Raw genomic sequence first — 23,873 nt, 5'->3', positions numbered from 1 at the left:
GGCGAAGCGGCTGCTGCCTCAGCAGCGACGCGGCCGGAGACGACGCAGCCGGGAAAGGCGGCGGAGGACCGAAGGGAGGAGCGAGCGAAGGCGGCGCGAAAGGCAGGAAGAGGCCGCGGCGTGGGCAAGATGGAAGTGTAAGATGGCGGAGCGACTGCGGAAGCCCCGCTTGCTCCGAAGTCACCCCGTTTCTCTCCCCTCCCCTCCCCGCCGTAGGATAAGGGGGGGATTCCCTGCCTGTTGGGGGGGGCGTGTAAATTCAGGGGAGTGGGTGAGGCCGTTCAAACTCGGGTGGGAGGAAGAGGGGGATTCCAGGAATGGTCTTTTTTCCTGAGGTGGATTTCCTCACATTTAGGTGGCTGAGGGAATTTTTTTTTTGGGGGGGGGGAGAGATTTCCTACTTGGGGGGATTTTTGGAATTGACCTTTCCCGAGGCAAACTTTCTCACATTTAGATGGCTATGGGGTTTTTTTGGGTGGGGGGAAGAGGTGACCTGCAGCTGCCCTTTCCAGAGGTAAATCTCTCATTTAGATGGCTAAGGGTTTTTTGACGGGGTGGGGGGAGTTTCTGTGATGTGGAGGGAGAAAATGGAGGGGTGGATTTCCAGGAATTGGCAATGCCTGAGGTAATTTCCTACCCTTCCCCACCCCCACAAAAAAACAATTGGAGGGATGGCTGAGGAAAAAAAGGGGGGAGTAGAAAATGAAATCGTTCCTAAGAGGGAGAGGCGAGATGGGGGTCCTGGAATTGGCATTGCTTGATGAAATTTCCTAAAATAAAAGAACACCAATATATTTGAAGGGATGGTTGAAGAAATGAGGGTGCTGGAGGGATGTCTATAGAAATTCCTCTCATAAAAGTTCTGAAGGGGTGAATGAACAATCGGACGGGTGCAGACCTCCTTCTTGGGCACACAACATTATTTTTATATTTCATAAAATTTATACACCAGATTGTAAAAAAAAAAAAGAAAAACCCTCAAAGTGACATACAGTACAAAAAAAGATAAAATAATAAAATTATCACTAGAAACAATTTGAAACATCCAAAAAATTAAAATCAATAAGCTAAAAAAAAGTGTAAAACAGGCACCAGCATTCTAAGTATCTGGGTAGGCTTGTCTATAAATGATAATATTTTTAGGAGGTACTGAGCAGACAGAGAAGGGGCTGCCTGATAAACTTGCAGAGATAAAAGGAGAAGACAGTCCCGTCATGCAGGCTCACAATATAATGCACACAGTACAAAATGAAAAGCGAGTGAGGAGGGCAGAGGAAAGCAGATGAACCCAGGACCCAGTTCTTGAAGTTATATAATCTCAGTGGCATCATCTGGCTCCCTGCTTTCAGTGGTGCTGTTAACATTAATTTTAGACTCTAGGTTTAATGTTGTGTTGGGTGGTAATATGTATTTATTCCACTTTTGTCCCCCTCCATTCTGATGAGGGGAGCTCTGGGCTTCTGCACCAAAATCCTGCCCTGACCATTGCCTGCTTTTTAAGTACACTACACACAATATCCAGCAGCTCTCAGTCTTCTGGCTAATGGATGGGGCCAGAGTGTGGGTACATCCACTGAAAGTAAAACATGCATAGGGTTGCACTGCAGATTTTGTTAAGATTTCCCTAACTGACAGTCACCTGTTTGTGTCACCTACAGGTTACCAGATCTGTGGAGATTTTTATGCATGATCATCTTTTTCTAATTCAGAATGATTAATCTACAAGGGAAGGGCGGGAATCACATTTTTGTGTCACATCCTTGGCGTGAATGTCTGTAAAATATTTCCATATAGCATCCTTCACCAACCTGGTATACTCCAGATGCTGGGGACTACAATTCCCACCAGCCCAGATTTAAACATCTAGAGCAGGGGTCAGCAAACTTTTTCAGCATGGGGTGGGTCCACTATCCCTCAGACGTAGTGGGGGTCCGGACTATATTTGAAAAAATAAATGAACCAATTTCTATGCCCCACAAATAACTCAGAGATGCATTTTAAATAAAAGGACACATTCTACTCATGTAAAAACACGTTGATTCCTGGACCGTTTGCGGGCCAGATTTAGAAGGTGATTGGGCTGGATCCGGCCCCAGGGCCTTAGTTTGCCTACCCATGATCTAGAGGGCACCAATTCAGGAGTGGCTGTTTCATGGGGCCTTTCTTACAACCAGCACACATAACAGTTTGTGAGGTTAAGTCTGAAAATAGGATCCTGCACACTGGACAATATTGCCAGCTTTTCTTTCTTCCACACCCTCATCGTTGTTCATTTTCTGCTTCGCTCTGTCTTGGCCCAGTCCCACCCTTGCAAAAACAAAAGTAACAAACAAAAATGAATTGCCTGGGACTGGATAAGTCAAAAGCAAAGTCCATTAGTAGTTGCTAGGATAGAGCAGCTTCATTTTCATGAAGTGAAAATCAAATCCCAGTGTAAAGTCTTTTCATACTTGAGAAATGATCAGATTGGTTCTTCATTTACATAGAAACACTAAGCTTTAATCAGTGCCTCTACAATAAATTATTAACTGCAGGGCTGACATGTTTATATTCAAATTATTTAATATGAACTCTTTACCTCTGGAGGGCTCCAGGTTCCCCATTCCTGCACTACAGAAATTGGACTTACTCCATCTTCCCATATGATATGCATCATTCATCTTTACTATTTTTTTAATGAAGCTGTTAAGGATAACTTTAAAAAAATAATATGGTTACTGTTGAGTGCCAGATGGAGAGTCATTTTTAAACGCTTTACACATGCTATCACAGAGCAGATTGTGTGGGATGAAGGCCACCATCATGCTGAAGCTAAATAGGTATAAGTCTGGTCAGTGGATGGGAGGCTGGCTGGGAACCACATGTGGGTTCCATGATGAAAGAAAGACAGGACATAAATGTAAGAAAAGTAAATTGCAAGCAGTTTTTGTTGCAGATGAAAACTTATGGGTGATAGCAAGGGTCTTGACAAAAAGATGGGTTTTGAGAAGTTCATTTTGAGTTTCTGTTCATAGAAATGTATTTGTTTAATTTGAGAGTTGTACTGGACATGATTGTCTTTATTTAAATGGAAACCATCTTAAAGCTGGACATTTTCTTCGTTTATTACTGTGTCTTCCCCAGAAAGGGAAAAGGTTCCTTCCCCCCTCCCCCCAGGGTGTCCTGAAGTAGAAATGGATGGGGGTTATATTTGGTACAATCTGACCCTATGCACTTTTACTCAGAAGTCCCACTGACTTTACTAGTACACAATACCAAGTACTTAGGTTGCAATCAAATTATGTGTGTGTGTGTGGCAATGTCAATTGGTATCATTCTTAGCATATTGATGTAGTTGCACTCAAGACGGAAATACAAAAATAGATTAAATTGTGTGATAGTAGTTCCATATTTTCCAGCAAGACTTAACACACTGAAAAGAGCCTTGACCTCCCTGAACCTTCTGATTTATTATGAAACAATGCAAACTTTTTCTCTTTTTGCTCCAAATGGGACCACTCTTTGTTTTAAATGCACTTCATCAACAATAATTCTTCCTAGACCCATTAGTACATTCAGTTGCTTTCTGTACTGTGTTCTTTATTTTATGTGGGGCATTAAAAAAATGGGCTTTGGTCATAGAGAATCTGCAGGGATTTCTCTAGATGTAGATGGAATGCAAAGATAGCCCTCTACCAAAGAATCAAATATACGTATCAACAAAAAGCAGTAACCGTTTTTGCAATGCATGAATGTGTGTGTTTGTGATCTTGCTTGCTTGCTGAAGTTTCTGCTGGATCAGCAAAATGTGTGATGAGAACTGCACCTCAGCGTATTTTCAGAAGGGGGTCCCCTCTTTCCCCCCTCACCCTATCCCAATGCAATTTCAAAAACAATGCTAGAAACTGTGGAAGTTTGTGGAAGAGGCATTGAACTTGTTAGAAAGTGATGAGTATGACAGTTCTATTCAAACAGTTGGCTGTGCTTGACATAATACATTGTACTTTTAAATATGTTGCAATACGGGGACCCGATAATAGCCTTACCCTCCTCCTTTTATATAGCTGTGGCAACTTTCTGTTGTTAGTGCTGTCTGTCTGTTCAGCAGAACCCATTGTCCTGAGGATGTATAGCGGTCGCGGCTTTGTGGTGTTTTTGTTTTCTTTTAAAAACTAACATTCTATTTATTTATAATGGAAATAAATTAAATAATATTGTCTGTAGCTTAATCGGGATTGTGCTTAAATAGTAAACAATAGCTAGCAAGTGAATCTAAGCACTTGTAAATAAGTGTGGGTTGCAGTAGTTCTTGCTGGCTGTGGAACATGCCAGTCTGCTCCATCTCTAGTTGTGCTTTAAAAAGGTATTTATGTGGGGCTGGTTGCTTAAAGTATGAGGGTCCACATTTGTGAATGGTGTTGATAGCAATGCAGGAATCTTGGGAGCTGCCTATCTACCCTATGGAATGACTAGATAGCATCCACAATTGGATGTACATTTGTTCCCTGATTCAGCAGATGATATGATGTTTGTTATCCCACTTCTCCATTTCTAAAGAAACAAGGCAGTGCGAAATTTACAAATAACAAGTAAAGCAATTCAGAAGGTACTGCAAAAGTTTCATGGCAAGCTCAGGCAGCATAGAAAGGGACACCAGCAACTCAACAGGGCCAGCACAACTGTCAAGGTTTCAAGGCAAGCTCAGCCTCCTTAGGCAGGGAATTTTGCAGTCTTCTGAGACTGCCAACAAGGCCCTCTCCCAAAGAACTGTTGTGATCCAGCCAACATTTCTGTTGTTGAGGCACAGAAGGAAACTTCTCCAACAGACCTAAACTCATGGGAATGTTTATAGCTTGGGTGACCAGGGGCATAGAAGGGTGGTTACTGGTCATTGCTAAGGGGGAAAAAATTAAAGTCCTGCTCAGAAACAGTGTTGTGATGCGGGAAATATCTGCCCCCTTCATATCTGACAGTTAGTGGCTCTTACAGGGGGAGCAACAAAGCCCCACTTTGCATTTACCCCTTCTGCTGCTATAAGCCTTTTGCTGGAAAAATAATAATAAGCAGCAACAGCCACTACACACCACCAGTGGCTTGAAACTGATTTACAGTGGAATCCTATATATGTGTCTATTTAGAAGCAAGACCCATTGGTTTCATTGGGACTTGCTTCCAGATAAGTGCTTGTAGGACTGCAGCCTTAAACATGCAGGAAAGCTCTTTCCTTAGCATATATTTTGACTCCATAGAGGTAGTTTATAGCAAAGTTAGACTATGCATTTCTAGGACCAACTCATGTTTTTAAACAAGGACTTGAGAAGAAGAGTCCTGCTGGATCAGGCCTTAGTCTAGCATCCCATTTCCCACCATGGTCAATCAGATGTCTGTAATCAGCCAACAAAGAGGCATGAAAGCAACAGCACTATCCTACTGGTATTCCCCAGCAACTCATATTTACAGGTACTCTGCCTCTGGACGTGGAGGTACATGGATTGTGTACACTGCATAACTTTAAAGCACACCCCTGCCCGCTCCAAAAATGATTATTTAATTTACCCCCCACAAAGCTATAATTCCCAGTACCCTTAACAAACTACAGTTCCCAGGATTCTTGGGATAACAAATGTGTCTCAAATGTATGGTGTGTGCACAGAAATGGTTAACAGACACTGATAGACAAATTCATAGTGAAGTCTGATCCCTGTCTAAAGCCATCTTGTGGCAATGAATATGTGCTGTGAGAATTAAGTGTATCCTTGTCTATGTGGGCAGTGAGTTTCTGAGTTTGCCAGTTGAGTTCTCTTTCAAACAAAAGAGCTTAATTGTAATGGTTGGCTTTGATGAGATGTGTCCACTCACACATGTGTAGCCTCACCCAAGTCTGGCACAAAACACTGGGAAAAACAGAACTAAGGAAATATACTTTTTAAAACAGTTCTTTTGTAGCTTTGTAATGGGAGTCAGGGGTTTCTAAGGTGGATTTTCCACACATACGCCAACACATCTAAAGCACCTTAACATATTTTATTTATTGTTTTTCTAGGAAAGATGGAAATGCAGCTCTTCTGAGCAATTATGAGGTAAAATCATTTTACTGCAATTATAATTTATGTAAAGTCCTGCCCTATTCAGAATGCTAGTTTTAACCTTTGTTCCATGCCAGAGCAACAAACAAAACTTGCATTGTAGTCATGCATTTCTTGGAGGAGTGGGGAATATAAATGTTGAAATGTTCCTACAGCCAAAATTTTAAAAAGTTCTTCTCACTGGGGTGAAAGCCACACCCCTCTGAAAATTTGTTTTTAAGGTCCTATTTTCCATAAAAGTGTGTGCTTGCTTTCTTTATCTGCAATAGAATGATATATACTTGACCTACAATAGTTGTTAGGTGCTCATTTTGAAGATTGGGACCTCTTTTAAAAATGGAAGAGAGCCGCATACCAAAATTAGCAGAAAAAACAGGAATTAAACGGTTCGGCTCATATGATGAGCTGCTAGCATTCTCAAAGCTCTGATGGCATTTGAGGCCACAATCATAGCAAAGTTCTTTCTTTCAGGTGTATAAGTTGCTGACTGATCTTAAGCAGCAGCGCCGAGAGACCGGGAGAAGCAAGCAGAGTGCTGGGCAGCAGAATTTGAATACTATCATGTATGAAGTGAGTAAAACCAACAACGGAAATGATCCTGTCCCAAGCTGCAACCTTCTCTCCGCATCCCACTAGCCATGCTTCTATGCACAGGATCCTCTTTTCTCCCAGCCCTCCTCACACACAAGAGCATTTAAAAAGAGAGAGAGAGAAGGATGGGAAAAAATGTGCTTCTGCTGTCTCGATACCATTCATAATTTTAGGTAGCTCAGTTATATCCACATGCAGTTTTCTAAGCCAGAAAGACTAACCCATTTAAGCTCTCTTTTTTTAAAGGGAACATAGAGCCTTTGACTGAGCCAGACCAATCTGTCTATCTAGTTCCATACTGTGAACACTGACTGGCAGCTGCTCTCCAGGATTTCAGGTGGGGTCTTTCCCCAGCCTTACCTGGAGATGGTGGAAATTTAATCTGGGGCCTCCTGCATGTAATGCATGTGTTATTTATTCTCTTGAGCTATGGTCCTTTTCCTGAAAATGAAGATTTCAGTCTTCATGGTTCTGAAAAAGGTCTGATTTTAACTAGGAACATAGGAAGCTGCCTCAGAGTGAATCATAGTGTTGGTCCATCTAGCTCAATATTGTGTACACAGGTAGCCAGTGGCTCTCTGGAGCTTGAGGCAGGAGTTTTTTTTCTAGCCGTACCTGGAGATGCTATTGCGTATTGTAACCTGCAACCTTCTGCATGCTTTATCAGTGAGCTGTGTTCCTTTCCCACATATGCCCCAATCATTTTTATTTTATTTTTCTGTACTCTATTTCTAATTATGAACATTAACAGGTGTGAAATAAGAAAATGTGTTATGTCATCATTAAACATTTGACCTCTGGATTTCCTGCTCAGTGAATATTTTAAAGTTCCCAACAATTTGATTATCATTTCCCTATTTGGTTACAACATGGCTGTGATACATTTGCTAATCTGAAGAGCAATGTTGCTTTCAGAGAACATTGTTCCTGCTTTGGAGGGATCGGCTTTTAAGTTAGACTTGAAAAGGAGGCATAAAGGTAGACTGAATCTGCACAATTATCTTTTTCTGCCCTTCTAGACACTGAAATACATATCTAAGACACCATGCAAATTCCAGAATCCTGAGGTTGTAAGAGACTTCCTCTTGGCACTGAAAAACCACAAGTTAACGAAGTAAGTCATTAAAATTGTAATGTGGGCTGATGGATTGTAGCTGCCAGATGAGAGGTTCAATTATTCCAACAGTTGACAAGAGGATGAAATTCCTTCCCCCAGTCTGCTGCTTCTCCCATGCAACCCCCTCCATCCCAAGAACAAGCCAGCACCGTGTTTGTTACTGACTGCTGAGCTTGGCCTTGATGTATGATGCTTTTGAATTTCTGGTTTCAGTACATTCTAACCCATAGAAAAGCATGAGTTTATGAAGCACAGGGAGGTTTCAAGTGATGAAAGAGCTTGCCGCTGCCAGCAGTCATTGGCTTGGACTTAATTATTTGGTCTGGGCACATTCAGTGTCTTATTTTTCTTCTAATGAACCACTGAAAGAGTGCTTGTAACCTTGCTGGTTGTATATACAGGCAGCCACCCTCTTCACAGTCCCTCCAGGGTGTGTGTGACTACGCATCTCAAGTCTCTTTCTGTGCTCCACAGGGACTTTGCTATATATTTTTCTCCCAAAGTATGTATGTCTAAATGTATTTTACCCTAAAATAATAATTTTATCTACATACTGGTATGCTCTTTGAGCTGAGAGCTGCAATACAGAATTCAAAGAAATGCAAAATCTGAAAGGTAACTGCATTCATGGGATGTGTGGATTAGATCCATTTGTATCAGAATTGGCAAATAACAAATTTCTCAAGCTTTTCTGACAGTGCCATGATGAAATGAGTGGGAGGGTGCTTTCCCTTACCCCCCCTTCCAAGCTGACCAAACTCTGTGTTCTGCTTTCAAGCAGATTGGACTGGCTTTTCTCATTCTTCTGTGAGGCGCCAGTGCTAAGTCTTTATCCTTTAGTGCTACTTAGCAGATGTTTGTGCCTTTGCAATCCGGTGGGCTCCGTGTTTTCAAAGTAGCGATGAAACTTGTCAAAAGCAATCAGTCCCAAGAGATGGATGAGTGAATCTGCTTTTCAATCTGTTATCAAAAGATAAAAACTGGATTTACCGGTTTGAAGCATTACTTTTTCTCAGTGGCTTTGTAGATCTGAAATGCATTTTATTTCCACTGGGCAGGTCCAATTCACAGCAGGAAAAAAAATCCTAGAGGAACATTGCTGATAAGCATAGGATATAAAAATAAAACAAATGACATACCCTGGGTGTCAAAGACCAGTGCATACAAGCGTATAGTGGTTATAAATGTGAAAATATCTTTAATGACATTCAAGGTACAAGCGTTTTAAGCTGAATGTCCAGGCATTCGCTTAAAAAAAGTTTTTATTAATATATTTTCCATAAGTAAAAAAGAAAAATACATTCAGCATCTCTGTTTACAAATTGTAGAGTCCTTCATACAGGTTAGTTATAGTAAGTTTGAGACATCGCTGTTATAGGCAATATGGGGTTGACAGGGAGAGAGGGCATTACTTCTCCTAAACCATAAGCATGCAATTTATGAGAAAACATGGAACTGCAGATAGTAAAGTGGGTATTAATTCTGGTGGAATTACCACTGATATCCCTTCCATAAGCCTTTTTAAAATGTATTAGTGATATGCAACATGAGTTATACTCAGAGTAGACTCATTGAGAACGGTAGATACTCTCTGAGTATAAAAAGGTAAAGGACCCCTGATAGTTAAGTCCAGTCACGAACGACTGTGGGGTTGCAGCGCTCATCTTGCTTTACTGGCCAAGGGAGCTGACGTTTGTCTGCAGACAGTTTTTCCGGGTCATGTGGCCAGCATGACTAAGCCGCTTCTGGCAAAACCAGAGCAGTGCACAGAACCGCTGTTTACCTTCCCGCCGGAACGGTACCTATTTATCTACTTGCACTTTGAGGTGCTTTTGAACTGCTAGGTTGGCAGGAGCTGGGACCGAGCAATGGGAGCTCATCCCGTTGCGAGGATTTGAACCACCAACCTTCCGATCGGCAAGCCCTAGGCTCAGTGGTTTAGACCACAGCGCCACCCGCGTCCCTTTCTCTGCATGATGCAATGCATGATACAAAAATATGCCAAAGAACAGTTTGAAATGTAAACGGCTCCCAGTCTGTTTTGAAGTTTGCCTCAAGATTTTGGTGTTTCCCTGTAGGTAGTCAGATTTGAAAGATCAGTATTTTTACAATGTTGATTAAACCAAAATGAAACCTTACCAGATTACATGCAAGGATACTATGCTGACAGCAGAGGGAGCTACTAGTTCAGAGTTCTTGTTTGCGGGATTAGTATGTTGTTGCTTCCTGAGAGGAAAGATAGGCAAGAGAAGTAAGTAAATATTGAGCCACAATTTTCCAGGGAGTCCTCCTGAGCAAGCCTTGCTGGATTGAATGGAGATTGAATTTTCCAGGGGGGTCTTAAGGCACGAGAAGTTCCCAGTGCCCTTGAATAACCATTGTTACTTGCTTCTGTTCTTGCATTACCACTTCAGAATAATCTATTTGGTTTAGTTTTGTTTGTCTGGACCTAAACAAATGTTAAGAGAAATTGTTTTTCTATTATTGCTAATATTTTTAAGAACATAAGAAGAGCCTGCTGAATCAGGCCTGTGCCAATCTAGTCCAGCATCCTGTTCTCACAGTAGTCAACCAGATGCCTGTGGGAAACCTATAAGTAGGATTTAAGCACAAGTGCACTTTTCCTGTGTTTTCCTGCAACTGGTATTCAGAAGCATTGCTTCCTCCAAGCATTTAGACAGAGCACAGTCATCATGGCTAGTAGCCATTTATAGCTTTTTCCTCCATGAATTTGTCTAGTTGTCTTTTAAAACCATCTAAATTGGTGGCCACCATTGCCTTCCAACTCTGCTCTTTTTTTAGGTGAAGCAGCCATAACTACACAGTACAGTAAGTCTGCAACTTGCACACATATAACTTGTGTGCATTCAGCTTTAAGTGAATGGTAAATTAATTTTTTTTTTAAGAGGGCGGGGTTCTGGGGAAAATGGCTTTGGCAATTTCACCTGCCATTGAACTTTTAGGCACAATCTCTGGAACATAGCCCCCATGTAAATGGAGGGCCTAATGTATTCCAAATGCGGCTGCACCTTGGATTTGTGTAACTACATTATTTTATTAGCACTTTTATTTTCAGTTCTGTTCCTTCTCATCCCTAGCATGGAACTTGCTTTTTTCACAGTTGCTGCTCATAAGAGGATCGTACATTCAGCTCTGGGAGATGTTTTAATTGAGTTCAGATTTTCCCTGAGGTTATTTTAAAAACAAACTTATATCTTAACGTTGTTAAGAAATTAAAACTGACTTACATGTTTAAAAATCCATGGTATTTTAAAAAATATATATTTTTATGTACCCTGCTGATGAGTCTTCCCTACTCCACTTTTTGTCTTCCTGGAGCATATTTGTGCACCCCAGAATATGAGCCTCCTAAAGGGTTTTTTCTGGCGCCTCTGAACTTGAAATATTTTCTTTTCCAACTGTCTGTGGGACAGCTCTATGGAAAAGTGTCCTGTGGGTTGTAGTTTGCATCCAAAGAATCCTGTTTCAGAAAGAGTAGTGGTTTGTGAGTGTGTCTGAGCAAAGAGTTACAATGGAAATTGGATGGTTTTAAAACTTTTGGGCCACTAAATGCCACAGTGGGTTTGGGTTATGGATGTGGCCATGAGCCTGTTTCCAAACTCCCAAATGGTTTCATTTTTGCCTGTTGTGCATCTCATCTGAGGTCAAGCTACAACTTTGGCTCTCCAGCCATTGTTTTGTGGCCAAGAAGTGTTAGCATGCGGATGGCTCCTGTAACCAGAATCCCAAAATTATATGGTGTTGTGTTCTTTGCATTTGCACAGGGCAGAAAAACTGCAACTTCTCAACCTCAGGCCTGTGACTGCCGTTGAGATCCAGTTGGTAAGTTGCGAAGCTTCCAGGTATCCCTAGCCCTTGAAGAGCATTAACCCTTTTCCTTTTGTGTCCTGAAATGTTCAGAGTCTTTTGATGCTGCTCATTGACCTTTTTATATTTCCTGCTCCTTCTTTGTTGTTTCCCTGACTGCCCTCCACTTACCTTGCTGTTTAATCGGGCCCTAACAACCCCAGTGATTTTGCCAGCATTGTCACAAAGTGACATCTGATGTGATGACATCATGGACAACAGTAAATGAGCCACGTAGCTGGACACACCTGCACTGCTTAAATGGCACTGAGGGGAAAATGGGGTGGGAGCCAGCAGAAGACAGATAAACTTCATGCAGCTGTTTAAAATTTTTGTGCCCTGCTTTTTAGTCTGTAGTCATTTTTTGTTTTCTTTTAAAATGTTTTTTATTGTATCTTTGCTTTTGTGTTGTAAGCCTTCCTTAACAATTTATTTGAGGGCTGGGATCTACATTTCAGGAATAAGTATAATTAATAACTAGATGCTCAAAAAGCGGCATTGGAACAGCACAAAGACATTCATAATTAGAAATCATTTGTGTTTTTGTCAGTCATAAGAATGAACATGATTATTGCATTTATAGCCCACCTTTCACTCTACGGGGCTCAAGGCTTACATGATTCTCTCTGCCATTTGATTGCCACAACAACCCTGTAAGGTGGGATAGGCTGAAAGAGAGTGACTGGCCCAAGGTCACCCAGTGAGCTTCATGGCCAGGTGGGGATTCGAACCCTGGTCTCCTTGGTCTTAACCACTACACCACACTGGCTCTCAAATTTAGTGGTTTTGGCTCAGACCTCTTTATGGCCAAGAGGATGATTGGCAGGGGTGGGCACCAATCTCGTGCCAAAGTGTGTTGCACAGCATAGTGGGCCACATGAGAGGTGGTGAACAGTGAAGGGTGAGGATGCAGGAGGGGAAAGTCTGGTGGCAGTGGTGTATCCTAAAGGAGTGATATGAAAAGCCAGAGGGAAACACATGGAGAAGCAGCAGCTATGTTTGGCTGCCTCCTTTGGTGAGCCAGCTGGGGCTGTAGTTCAGAGGGTTCCACTAGATCAGGGGTCAGCAAACTTTTTCAGCAGGGGGCTAGTCCACTGTTCCTCAGACCTTGTGGGGGGCCGGACTATATTGGGGGGGGGGAATGAATGAATTCCTATGCCCCACAAATAACCCAGAGATGCATTTTAAATAAAAGCACACATTCTACTCATGTAAAAACACACTGATTCCTGGACCGTCCGCGGGCCAGATTTAGAAGGCGATTGGGCCGGATCCAGCCCCCGGGCCTTAGTTTGCCTACCCATGCACTGATGATGATGTACCCTCTGTCTCTAGAACGGTTTGCCCTAATCCTGTCTCATTGAGTTGATCTACAAAGGCTAGAAGGTGAGCCCTCTTGGGTCTGCTTGCCTGCCTGCCTGCCTAGCTGCTATATGTGGGTTTTCTCCCTCAGCCACCATTCAGGGACTTGGTAAGTCCCAATTTCCACTCTGCTTGCCTCTCCAGGTTACCTAAAGCCTAGCAACCGAAGCTAACAGACCTTAAAGTACTGTGTAATAAACAGGTATTGACTGATGCGTCATTGAGAACCAATGTATCCTTGAGCACATAAAATGCCTACTGTTTTAGAAGGAGATGAATAGCTGAAGTAAACACTCTGAGATGGCCTCTGCACCCGCTGAAGCTGTGGGAGTTGTTGAGTCAATGAAATGGGAAGGAGGTGATTTCTCTGCTCCCTCTCCCCTCCCCCAACAAAAGGAAGTTCATTAGGTTACAGCAGATTGAAGACAAAAGGTGACTGCCAGGTTAATCCCCCCAATAAAAGCACTTGTTTCTAAACCTCTTCCTGAATGCAAAGCCTAGGAAATGGATCTGGAAGCTGAAGCATGTGGATATCATTCCATGTTGCAGAATTGACTTAGCAGTAGATTTCCCCTTCTTTATTTGCGTGTCTGTGCTGTCTCTTTTCAAAGCAATGTATAGCAAGCAGGAGGAAAAGAAATTGAAATAATTCACCCAGCTTGAAAAGTACACATATATGGCAGGCAAGCTGTTGCAAGGAGAAATTAATTTGAGATTGAGTATAAAGAAGTTAAAGAGTGGGATCCTGCGTCAGCAAATGGTTAAGAGGTGTTCTTTTTCTCATTGAGATAAGAGTTTACGGGCAGAGGCTTACGGGTCAGAGATGGAGACTTACGTATATCTGATTTTACTTGGCACGAGGAATAATTTTCTGTTTGCTCTTGTCATGATCATCATGATATGAAAATGTGACCGTCCTTTCAGAGAGTCTTTCTTTATTCCATTGAGGCAAATTCCCTGCAGTTCCAGAGAACAAAGGCCAATTTAAAGGTGTGGGTTGGCAGTTGCCATAGAAAAAGAAGGGACTATCTGGGTGGGTGTGTCCCCCAGAACAAGACATTTCTGAAAACATGATGTGTTAACATTTGAACATTAAGGGGATTGTGTGTGTGTGTGTGTGTGTGTGTGTGTGTGTGTGTGTGTTTTTCCCAATGATCTCTTTGCAGCTTGTGAAAATTTGGTATTGGTTACAGTAATAATTCATTGAGTTCCTTTATTCAGTACCATCGCTGTACATTTTTACACTGCCCAGTTTGCTGCTTGAACGACCATAGCAGGAGGGCAGCAGCTTCCTGATCTTATCTCTCAGCTTAGCAAAGATGCAGCAGATCTGTGAAGTGCCTGACATCCTGGCGTGCTTTGCCCAAAGGGCCCTGTGGGCAAAATTCAGAGGCCTGGCAGGCCTAATGAGGCCCACAGGCTAGAGATTCAGCAATGCTAGTCTGTCACATAGAAGGAAAACCTCCCTGATTTAGTGACTCTGTCACTTGCTTCTCTATTTGATTTTATGTCTGTTTCATTGATCCTCTTTTAAAAAACTTTTTAAAGAAGATCTTATTTTTTGTGTTTTCATCTGCTGCAGGTTTTATCCTGTTTTTTTGTGCTTTCTGTGAACTGCTGTGTCTCTTGCTCCAAAAGAAGAGTGTTCCAAGCATAAGAGAAATGTCCCAAATAAATAAACAGTTAGGTTTGCCAAACATTCTAGGAACATAAGGAGCAGTTTCAGAAGACACAAGGAATCTTGGATTGAACTCACTGGGTAGAAATGAAGGGTTGGATCTAGACTAAGTTGGAGTGACAGCATGGTCCTATGAATGGTTATCCAGAAATAAGTCCTAATGAGTTCCACAGTAACTGCTTCTAGGATTGCAGCTGTTGGTTTCCATTGAAATCAATGGAATTTGAGCTCGTCTCAGCTATCTCTTCACATTGATTTCATTGGGGCCTAAGCATCCCTAACTTAGCCTTGTACCACACCCATTTTGGCTATTTCTGCTTTTACAGTATTAGCAACTGGCTGGGGCTGATGGGAGTAGTGGTCTGAAACATCTGGAAGGTACCAGGTTGGCAAAGTTTGTCTGTGCTTTGCCCTAAGGAATGGTTTGCTCTTAGCATGTGATGGTGGCAAGAGACCAGAGGTGGCTCACTGCTTTTTCCTCTGCAGATCGTGGAAGAAAGTGAGGAGAGGCTCACAGAAGAGCAGATTGAATCCCTGCTCCAGACGGTCACTAGAAATCTTCCTGGAGACCCAGAGCAAGAAGAGCAGCAGGAGTCAGCCATGGCTGCAGAGGAAGAAGGGGATCGGGTATAGAAAGACTTGGACCATGTGGGTGGCCTTGCCAAAATGTTATCACTAGGGAGAGTCAGCCAAACATTCCAGTTGCAAAGAGGTTCCAGGGAGGATGAAGACTCCCCCCTCCCTCATTTGCTGACTAACACACAGTGATATCACCCTGCAGTGTGTTTCATGTTTGTTTATCCTCCACAAGAGCAACAATTACCAACAACAGAATTCTTAACAAATGTTCTATTTGTGGGATAAGAAAACTGAATTTGTCTGAGATGCAGATGCTGTGGTTGGTTCCATGTGCCTTTTATGTGTGTACTCCTTTGAGTAAGATTTACATGCAGCTGGCCTTCTGATTACCAGTTGGTTTCTAGTGCTTCTGAATGACCCGACCTGTTTTGCAAAATACGTCTCACAATTGATTGCAAAATCTTGTTCTGCTTCTTTATTTACTAGAGGTGTATCCAGTTTTTCTTCTCTCGCATTACCAGAGTGCAGGATCACCCAACAAAGTAAACTGGCAGTAGGTTCAGGACTGGCGAAAGGGAGCAGCTTTTGACGCAACACATGACCTTACAGAATTGATAGCCAACACATGAGCTCAGATAGCTGTAAAAAGAATTTGAAGGGCTGCAACTCAGGGTCGAAGCATCTGCTTTGCATGCAGAAGGTCCCAGATTCAATCCCCAATGGCATCTCCAGATAGAGCTGGGATGGACTCCTTGCTTCAAACCCTGGAGAGCAGCTGCTTGTCAGTGTAGACAACCCTGAACTAGGTGGAAAACTGATGTTACTTGTATGAGTAAGTGGGGTGACACGATAACTCAATGGAACCTCCATGCACAGAAGCACTAGTACTTCTGAATGCCAGAGGCCAGGGACAAACAAGAGTGGAGAGTGTTGGATTTGTGCCCTGCTTATGAGCATTTGGAAGCATCCATCCAGTGTTTGGCGGAAATTGAATTCTGGACCTCGTTCTGATCTCATAAGGCAAAACTTTCCCTGCTTTATGCCTTTCAACCAACAGCAAACAGTCTCTTCTGTCCTTAGGCCCTGTGACCCATTTCCCCTTCCCTTATCTTTTATATCCACACCTCATTCTATTAGGCCCTCTGACCCCAGTCATCATCCTTCTCCTTCGCCCAATCTGTGGTGTTCTCTCTTCAACCTCGTTGCCTCTGGGGCCCCTCATCTCCTTAGTTCCTCAGTCTCCTGGACACTTTTGTCTCTCTGCTTCCTAGATCTCACATACTCCCCCTGATTAGAACTGGTTTGGACTTAGAAAGCATAAAACATGAAGGACCTAGCTTTCATTACATCACTGTATTTAGAACACCAAGGTTGGAGACACCTGGCTTTTGCTATAGGGTTCCTGCCCTTCCCTGCCCTTGCAGTTCTGGGCATCTGTCAACATCTGCCCACCTCCTTCCCTCCCATTCATGGGAACACAGGGCCCATTTCTGAAACTTTGCATTTTGTGTTTGTAGAAGCTGTGTAAAAGAATGAATGCATGAAAAGATAAGCAGAGATGTAATTTAAATTTGGGGTGTGTGCTCTGTTTATCCAGGCAATGATACATATTTTTGCACGGTCTTTATCAGAGCTTGACAGTTAATTATTAGGGCCTGTTAGTGTGTGAGGGACCAATCCCTGAAAGCAAAAACAAATAGAAATGTTCCTCAGCAGCTAAGAATGCATTCCCTTTCCCTCCCAGCACATTCTTCTGTTTGCAGAAGTCGTGGTTTGTAAGCTTAGCGCGAATAAACCCCAGCCTGCTGTGCGAAGCAACTGCCTGAGGTGTCTTGAAAGGTTTTGGAGACCTGGAATGTTTCTGCACCATTTGGTGGCCCAGCCAATAGTTTGGGGGTCCAGTAACATTTGGAGGGCCAAAAGTTACCTATCCCAGATCTAACTCTTCATAAGCCACATAGTAACGTTAAGTAGTTCACAAATAAACATCATGATCATATTGTGTTATACCTCTTTAGGTATAAAAACTTTGGTCTAGGATACCTTAGGGACCACCTGCTTCCTTCTAGTCCTGTTTGATCACTGAGGATTTTTTGGGGAGTGGTCTCCCATGATTCACATGCTGTTTTAATATTGTGGGCCCAGACGGCAGGGGCACTGGGTCACGGAGCAAGGGACGGACTGACACTCCTGTGACGCCACCCCATAGCTGGATGCATCTGTTTAGGAAAATATAAAGATTTGGAAAACAAACAGACACGCTCTGAACTGATGAAGCTGGGGAAAAGCCTGCAGTATGTACAGTCTCTGGTGCAAAAGATCGAACTTCAGAGAGATCCTCATCATGATGTTTGGAATTTGGCTAGGTATGTTTTCTATTCTTCCTCTAACATTAACAATCTGTATTGCATACCAAGTCTCATTAAGAATCTAAATTGCTCTTCAAGAAGTGAGTACAGATGGACTTTCATATATAATTGGGACCTATTCGTGGCCGCTTTTCTTCTAAGATTTGAAATCCTTGTTAAAGACGAAAACCAAAACAAAATGGCTTCTACCCGCTACGCAGTTATGGAATATCTGAAATAGCTCCCTGATTAAGAGAAACAGGAGTTAACTGATGGTTGGTCATAAAGACTGGAAACAATATTATATATACAACTGTTTGCAAAAAGGAAGTTTTTTATTATGAGAGAGAGAGAGGGCTAAATGGATGTCTGGCAGCCCCCCTCTAGGGCCCGGAGGGGGGATTGGACTGGGTGAATTCCAAAGACTAATTGCTAACTGTCTGAAATATGGCTACATTGCAAACAGTCTGCTTAAGAATAAATCAAGGAGTTGCAGAAAGAAGTTTCTCTCAGTTTCTTTGATAACATCTAAACGGGAAAGATTAATGATTTGGGAGCTGCCAAAATAACAACTTTCAAAGAGCTGGACAGAACTCTGGAATTGGATGCAATTAAAGAAGCGGTGCGATGAAAAAACATAAACAGCTGAAAGCGTACAATACACGGACAAATCTGCACTCCATGGGGGGGGGGGAAATATCTGTTTTCTGACATGATTGAGGATCGCAGAACCAGAGTCAAAACGTGGAGGAAAAAATCGGACATGGAATTATGAAAAACACTGATGATGATGAGAGGCAGGACTATGATGTTGAAAGCGCTTTGGAATTCAGACCGTGGGAAGCCAAAACCAAAATTATCACAATTTGGAAGACAATTGGATTTTTTTTATTTTAGTTTTTTATTTTTTATTGGATTTGATGTTAATTAGATGTTTTTATTGGAAAATTAATAAACACTTTAAATTTTATATATATATATATAGTGGGCCCAATTTTGTAGAACTCCCTCCTGGTTGAGGTCAGATAGACCCCCTTTCTGTTGAACCTCCAGCACCCAATGAATAGTTCTTTATTCCAGCAGGCATTTTAAGTGAATTCTGAGGTTATAATTTTAACCACTATTGTATTGGGTTCTTGTATATGCCACATAGAAGCAACTAATTTAGCAGCATATATAAGTTGTTAAAGTAAATAAAATACTTAGCTTTTTTGCTTGAGAATATCGAAATGAGGAACAGTCCAACCTCCTATGCCCTTTTACTCAAAAGTAAACCCAGTGCTTCCATATACACTGCCCAGGCTTGCACCCAAGAGAGGTCACTGCAGGCACTGTGATTCTTTAGTGGTTTGACTTCACCCCCGAGGTGCACTCCATTGTCTCCCGAGACAGACAGATGCCAACAAGAAGAAGTAATATTTTAGTTCCTTGAGACTTATGCCCAAGTAAGTCAAGTACAGGACCTCAGCCTAATACATTTGCTCTGGCAGCGGGTGAGGAAGTGCTACTTGGGCTTTCCTCCTTCATGGCCTCCAAGGCAGATCTCAACAAGCCAGAACACATTTACCAACCTCTGGCGCTGATGGGAGTTGTGGTCTCTTTTTAGAAAACTGCCTGAAGATTTCTAATGCAGAAAGCTTGGGAATCTATAAGCAACTATATGAAGTCTTGTTACCTTTTAATTAGATGTTGCATTTTTGTTAGATGTTATTTTTTGTGGTTGATTTTTTTGCAGTTGTAACTTCCTTGTAATTTTTAACGTTATATTTTAAATTGTAACCACGCTAAGACCTAAGGGTGGAGGGTGGGCAAATAAAATACAATAAATAGTCTAGAGGGCACCAGGTTGTCAAAGGCTGAGCTCGAACAATCAAAACAATTAGAAAAAGACAGCAGCAAGCCACAAATACATTAAAGTTGAATTGAAAACAACTGTTAAGAAGCAGTGCAGCCAGCAGCAGAAGCCTAGGAGAATAAAAAAATGTAACAGAGTCTAGACAATAAATTTGGTAGTTTTTGGATCTCTTTGGAAAAAGATCAAACTGGGGAGTGGGGTAGTTTGGCACCAGAACTTGGGAATGCTTATGTTTCCTGCTACTGAAATCAGCTGGGGGGAATAATTCAGAGAGAGGACATCAGATGAGAGAGAAACAGCTCAGCAGTGTGTGTATGGAGGGGTGGGACCTAAGATGGGGTGGGCTTTGGGGAGAGGCCCGCAGGAAATGTCTGTGCTGCCAGCTTGAAGTTTTCCCACTCCTTCATTTTTAGGCCCAGGCCAGGGAGACAGCTAATGATAATGCTACAGCCATGTGTGTGCTGCAGGGCTTTCCTAGATAACGCTCCTGTTGATTTTCCTAAGCTTTGCTTTTCAAGCCTTTGACTGTTCCTCAAAAATGACAAGCTTTTTTAGAAAAGAAAAAGATGAGAAAACAAATGTGCTCCTGGTTTTCCATTCGATGCCTGGGTTTAGCCAGTGGTGTTGGACACTGTCAATAGAGCTGCTGGGATTAGAAGACCTTTCTGGTTTTCCTGCATGCTGAAGCAGAGATACCCCTCCTGGGTATGTTCCAAACACACCATACTTAACTTTTAAAATAAGAGTTGCGGTAGGGAGTTGTGTTTTAACCTTCTAATTATGGCACGGAGTGTTCTATGAGCAGGTATTGTCTTTGATCCTCCTGACTCCGGCCTAGTGATGGAGTCAACTCTCTGACTCAACCCCTCCCCAATCTGCACCATGGCGACAATAAAAGCAGCCTATCCTACGGGGCTATTGTAGAGATTGCTGAGAATCATGACAGTAGAGTTGCTAAACATGATTTCTAGTTTTCCATAGGTTGGAAACACTTTGGGGCAGAGACTCGGAGATACTTCAGAACAAAGCTTATGTAGGCCGCTAACACACAGCACACAGTCATCAAAACATCTTTAAACGTCCTTCTACATAAAGAAAGGTTAGCGGTCATGGGATGTTAAATACGCACGGCTTCATAATGAGATCAATTTCCTTGGGGTGTTCCAAAACATGTGGTCTCAACTTACAACTTATCAGGCAGTTGTCTAGACAACCAGACCTTCAGTGGAGGCTCTTGACGTTCTTTTCCTGTATCTGTCCCTGGAACTTCTCAAGGAGATGCGGATGCAAACGCACGACAGACATAGGAACACATCCTTCCAGTTGTGCCACTTTCAGGGTCAGATAGGAGAGATGGAATGCTACGTAGGAAGGAGGCATGAGTCACAAAGTGCAGGCATGCAGCAATCATTCATGGATGCATTCTAGTCATTGGCTAAATGCAATTAATAGAACATTTTTAAAATCAAAAAAATCTACACCTGGGTCTCTTAATTCTTATTTCATTAGTGAGACCAAGGCTGCAATTCTATATCCATTTACCTTTGTGTGATCACTGAATACAGCAAAGGCTTACCTCTCATTTAATCCCCAAAACAGGCCTGTGACGTAGGCTAGGCTGAGACGTAGTGATTGGTTCAAGGTCACCCAGTGAGCTTCATGGTTGAGTGGGGATTTGAACCTTGGTCTCCCAAGTCTTAGTTCAATTCAACCTCCCAAAGACTCTCTGCACAAATTTCTGAAATAGAGCTGTAGGCTTCCAAAGGGTCTGGAACTTCGTTCCCAGAGTAGATGTTAACAGCCCCCAGCTCATGAATGAGCACCCCACCCCACAAACTCCAGCCAGGAAACTCCACCTGCTACATTATTTCAGGTCATGCTGCTCTTGAAGGTGCAGAATTAAATGTACACAAAAAACTTACTACATATGTAGAATTATGAGGTTAATTTGGGATGACAGAGAGTACTACATATATGCACAAATGCTTCATGTCCGAACTGAGAGCAATCCATTTCAACCTGTCGGCTCATTGATCGCCCTTTAATCTTCCAAATCCAGGCAGTTCCATTTCTGCACTATTGCTGATGCATGCCTTTGATCCCCGTTCAAATATATAGATTTGGAGGCTAGCATTGCGTGAGCTGTCTCCAGGTACTGCTTGGTGTGTTTAACTTGCTTTTATTAGCAGACTCTCATCTCTCTGCTGTGACACGTCCCAGGTTCAGCTGTCAGCCAAGGTCTGATAGATCTAGCTGCACAGCTGAGTTCTCCTAATGCACTGTACATATTGTATGCATTTTATTAAGCTTCCCTCCTGCCCAGCAGAAAAGCAGATGTTTAGGAAGGTAGAGAGGTTGGGGGAAAGAGGGGAGACCTGCAGAGTTTTTAAATACGAGAACAGTGCCAAACATAAATGGTATGAACAGAAAGTGGACAGAGAAGTTTTTCCTCCGCTGTAATACCAGGACGGGGGGGGGGGGGGGGAGTCATCCAATGAAACTGAATGTTGGAAGATTCAGGAAAGACAAAAGGACTTCTTCACATGCTGCAATGGCTACTAGCTCTGATGGTTTTCTCTGCCTCCATGGTTGGAGGCAATGATGCTTCTGAATGCCAGTTACTGGAAATCATATTGATATTGAGGTATCTGGACCCTAGCCTGCATAATCCTGAATTCTAGATCAATGTAGAATGACTGCAAGCTCCACAGCCAGCAGAAAGTATTCTGGACATGGGTAGAAGCATCCTGTGGCTGCCTGCAGGTTTTGGGAACCAAATAACCTGTTGATGATTAACATGCAAACTTTGGACTCGCATGCATAATCCGAACCAATGACTTGAGAGTTTAGTTTGTATAAAGTGCTTTTTCCTTCCTCCTAGAGGTGACTTAAAATTGGTAAGGGTGCCACCCTATTCCATCTCCCCCAAGTGTTTTAGGTGGGTTCAAGTGGATTGAGTGGTGCCAAATAATCTCTCAGTTTGCCCTGAAATCTTTGGAATATGGTTTTTATTTCTAAGAAATGTCATCATTCTTAAAATAAAAATAAAAATGAATATACAAACAATGATCCAAGGCAGTTAACAAAAGTCACTATAAAAAAACAACCACCACCGACCTCAATCAGATTAAAATTCGTATTGTAAAAGACCAACAACCAAAAAGATAAAACATGTTGAGCCATAAAAGGAAGGCTGTGATTCTAAGTATGCCTATGTGGCTGTGCATCCCATAAGAAGAGCCTGCTGGATCAGGCCAATGGCCCACCTAGTCCAAACAGGAAACTCAAGCAGGGCCTGGCCACAAAAGTAGCTCTTCCCTTCTTTGGTTTCCAGCAACTGGCATTCAGAAGCATTGCTGCCTACCTAAGTTAAATATGCTTATCAAAGAAATGCCAGAAATTACAAAAGGGGGGGAAATGTAAAAACATGCAGGCATAACTTCGAAAACAGACTTACTGGACTCTCTTTTTAAAAGAAACTTAACTCTGTGAACCCTGGTGTTCAAAGCAGGTTGCAGGGATGACGTCTGTCTGAGATGCCTCCACCCGATATGCCATGGATTAATAATTGTGATGCCTCCTCCCCTTCTTTATACTTTGCTCTGGCTTCTGGTTAGGCCTCCTTAGCCCTCTGGGGTCATTTGTTCCAGTCTATGAGAAGAGTGGCTGCTGGATCAGGCCCATCTAGTCCAGCACTCTGTTCTCACAGTGGCCAACCAGATGGCTGTGTGGGCAAACCCAAAAGCAGGACCTGAGTACAAGAGTCTGCTCCTTTCCTTTGCATTCCAGCAACTGGTGTTCAGAAGCATTGCTGCCTCCAGCATGGAGACTGAGGGCATAGCCAGCACAACTAGTAGCCACTGATAGCCATATCAGCCATGGATTTGTCTAAGCCTCTTTCTAAGCCCTCCAGGCTGATGACCATCACTGCCTCTTGTGGCAGAGAGTTCCATAGTTCAACTATGAGCTGCCTGAAGAAGTATTTTCTTTCATCTGTCCTGAATCTCCGAACAATCAGCTTCGTAGGGTGTCCATAAATTCTAGTGTAATGAGAGAGGGAGAAAAAAACATTTTCTCTACTCACTCTTTCTGTGCCAAACATCATTTTATAAACTTCTATCATGCCACATCTTAGTCGTCTTTCCTCTAAACGAAAAAACCCCCAAACCTTTCCTCATAGGGGCAATCGCTCCATCCCGTTTTAATCTGCAAGGCTTTTTCATGCCTTATCCACGTTGTAGGGAACAGTAGCAGTACTCAATGCAGCTATTATTAGGGTTACGATGCCAATATTTCACGTTAGGCCAGACGTTAGCTGCGCTTCTTCTCCCGCCCCCCCCCACCGCCAGCTGTGCGCTCTGATCCAGCTGCCTGTCCAGATGACCCACGTGGGTGGTGATGGGGGAAGCCC

The 23,873-nt window shown here is 42.7% G+C and overlaps 1 protein-coding gene and 1 long non-coding RNA gene across 4 annotated transcripts; one reads left to right on the top strand and one right to left on the bottom strand.

Annotated features, from left to right (window-relative positions):
• The first annotated feature begins 3 nt into the window (after positions 1-3).
• On the top strand, positions 4-17,080 carry CRCP (CGRP receptor component). Of its 3 annotated transcripts, none has more exons than XM_080984058.1 (6): positions 4-137; positions 6,023-6,059; positions 6,537-6,635; positions 7,676-7,770; positions 11,559-11,616; positions 15,167-17,080. In XM_080984058.1, the coding sequence occupies exons 1-6, from the start codon at positions 130-132 to the stop codon at positions 15,311-15,313; spliced, it is 444 nt and encodes a 147-aa protein (XP_080840184.1). In that variant the 5' UTR covers positions 4-129; the 3' UTR covers positions 15,314-17,080. The 3 variants fall into 3 exon arrangements, with proteins under 3 accessions (XP_080840184.1, XP_080840183.1, XP_080840185.1); XM_080984057.1 differs by lacking the exon at positions 4-137 and adding an exon at positions 586-625; XM_080984059.1 differs by lacking the exon at positions 4-137 and adding an exon at positions 2,881-2,899.
• Positions 7,778-23,819, bottom strand: LOC308464606. The gene is made up of 4 exons (XR_013980105.1): positions 23,547-23,819; positions 20,650-20,823; positions 9,913-9,999; positions 7,778-8,733 (listed from the first exon to the last, which is right to left on the bottom strand). It is a non-coding gene; the product is annotated as an uncharacterized lncRNA (long non-coding RNA).
• Positions 23,820-23,873: the final 54 nt, after the last annotated feature.

Source organism: Podarcis pityusensis (assembly GCF_964106645.2).
Source record: "Podarcis pityusensis genome assembly, chromosome: 15".
In the NCBI taxonomy this organism is placed as follows: Eukaryota; Metazoa; Chordata; class Lepidosauria; order Squamata; family Lacertidae; genus Podarcis; species Podarcis pityusensis.
Note: the sequence above shows the minus strand (reverse complement) of the source record. Positions and strands in the feature narration are given on the sequence as shown.

What these genes read in the sequence shown, in the direction of transcription:
- CRCP (XM_080984057.1), top strand. Translation starts at nt 588, where the DNA reads ATGGAGGGGTGGATTTCCAGGAATTGGCAATGCCTGAG. An exon ending in CTCTTCTGAGCAATTATGAG is followed by an intron (nt 6,060 to 6,536) that starts GTAAAATCATTT and finishes TCTTTCTTTCAG; the next exon opens with GTGTATAAGTTGCTGACTGA. An exon ending in TGAATACTATCATGTATGAA is followed by an intron (nt 6,636 to 7,675) that starts GTGAGTAAAACC and finishes CTGCCCTTCTAG; the next exon opens with ACACTGAAATACATATCTAA.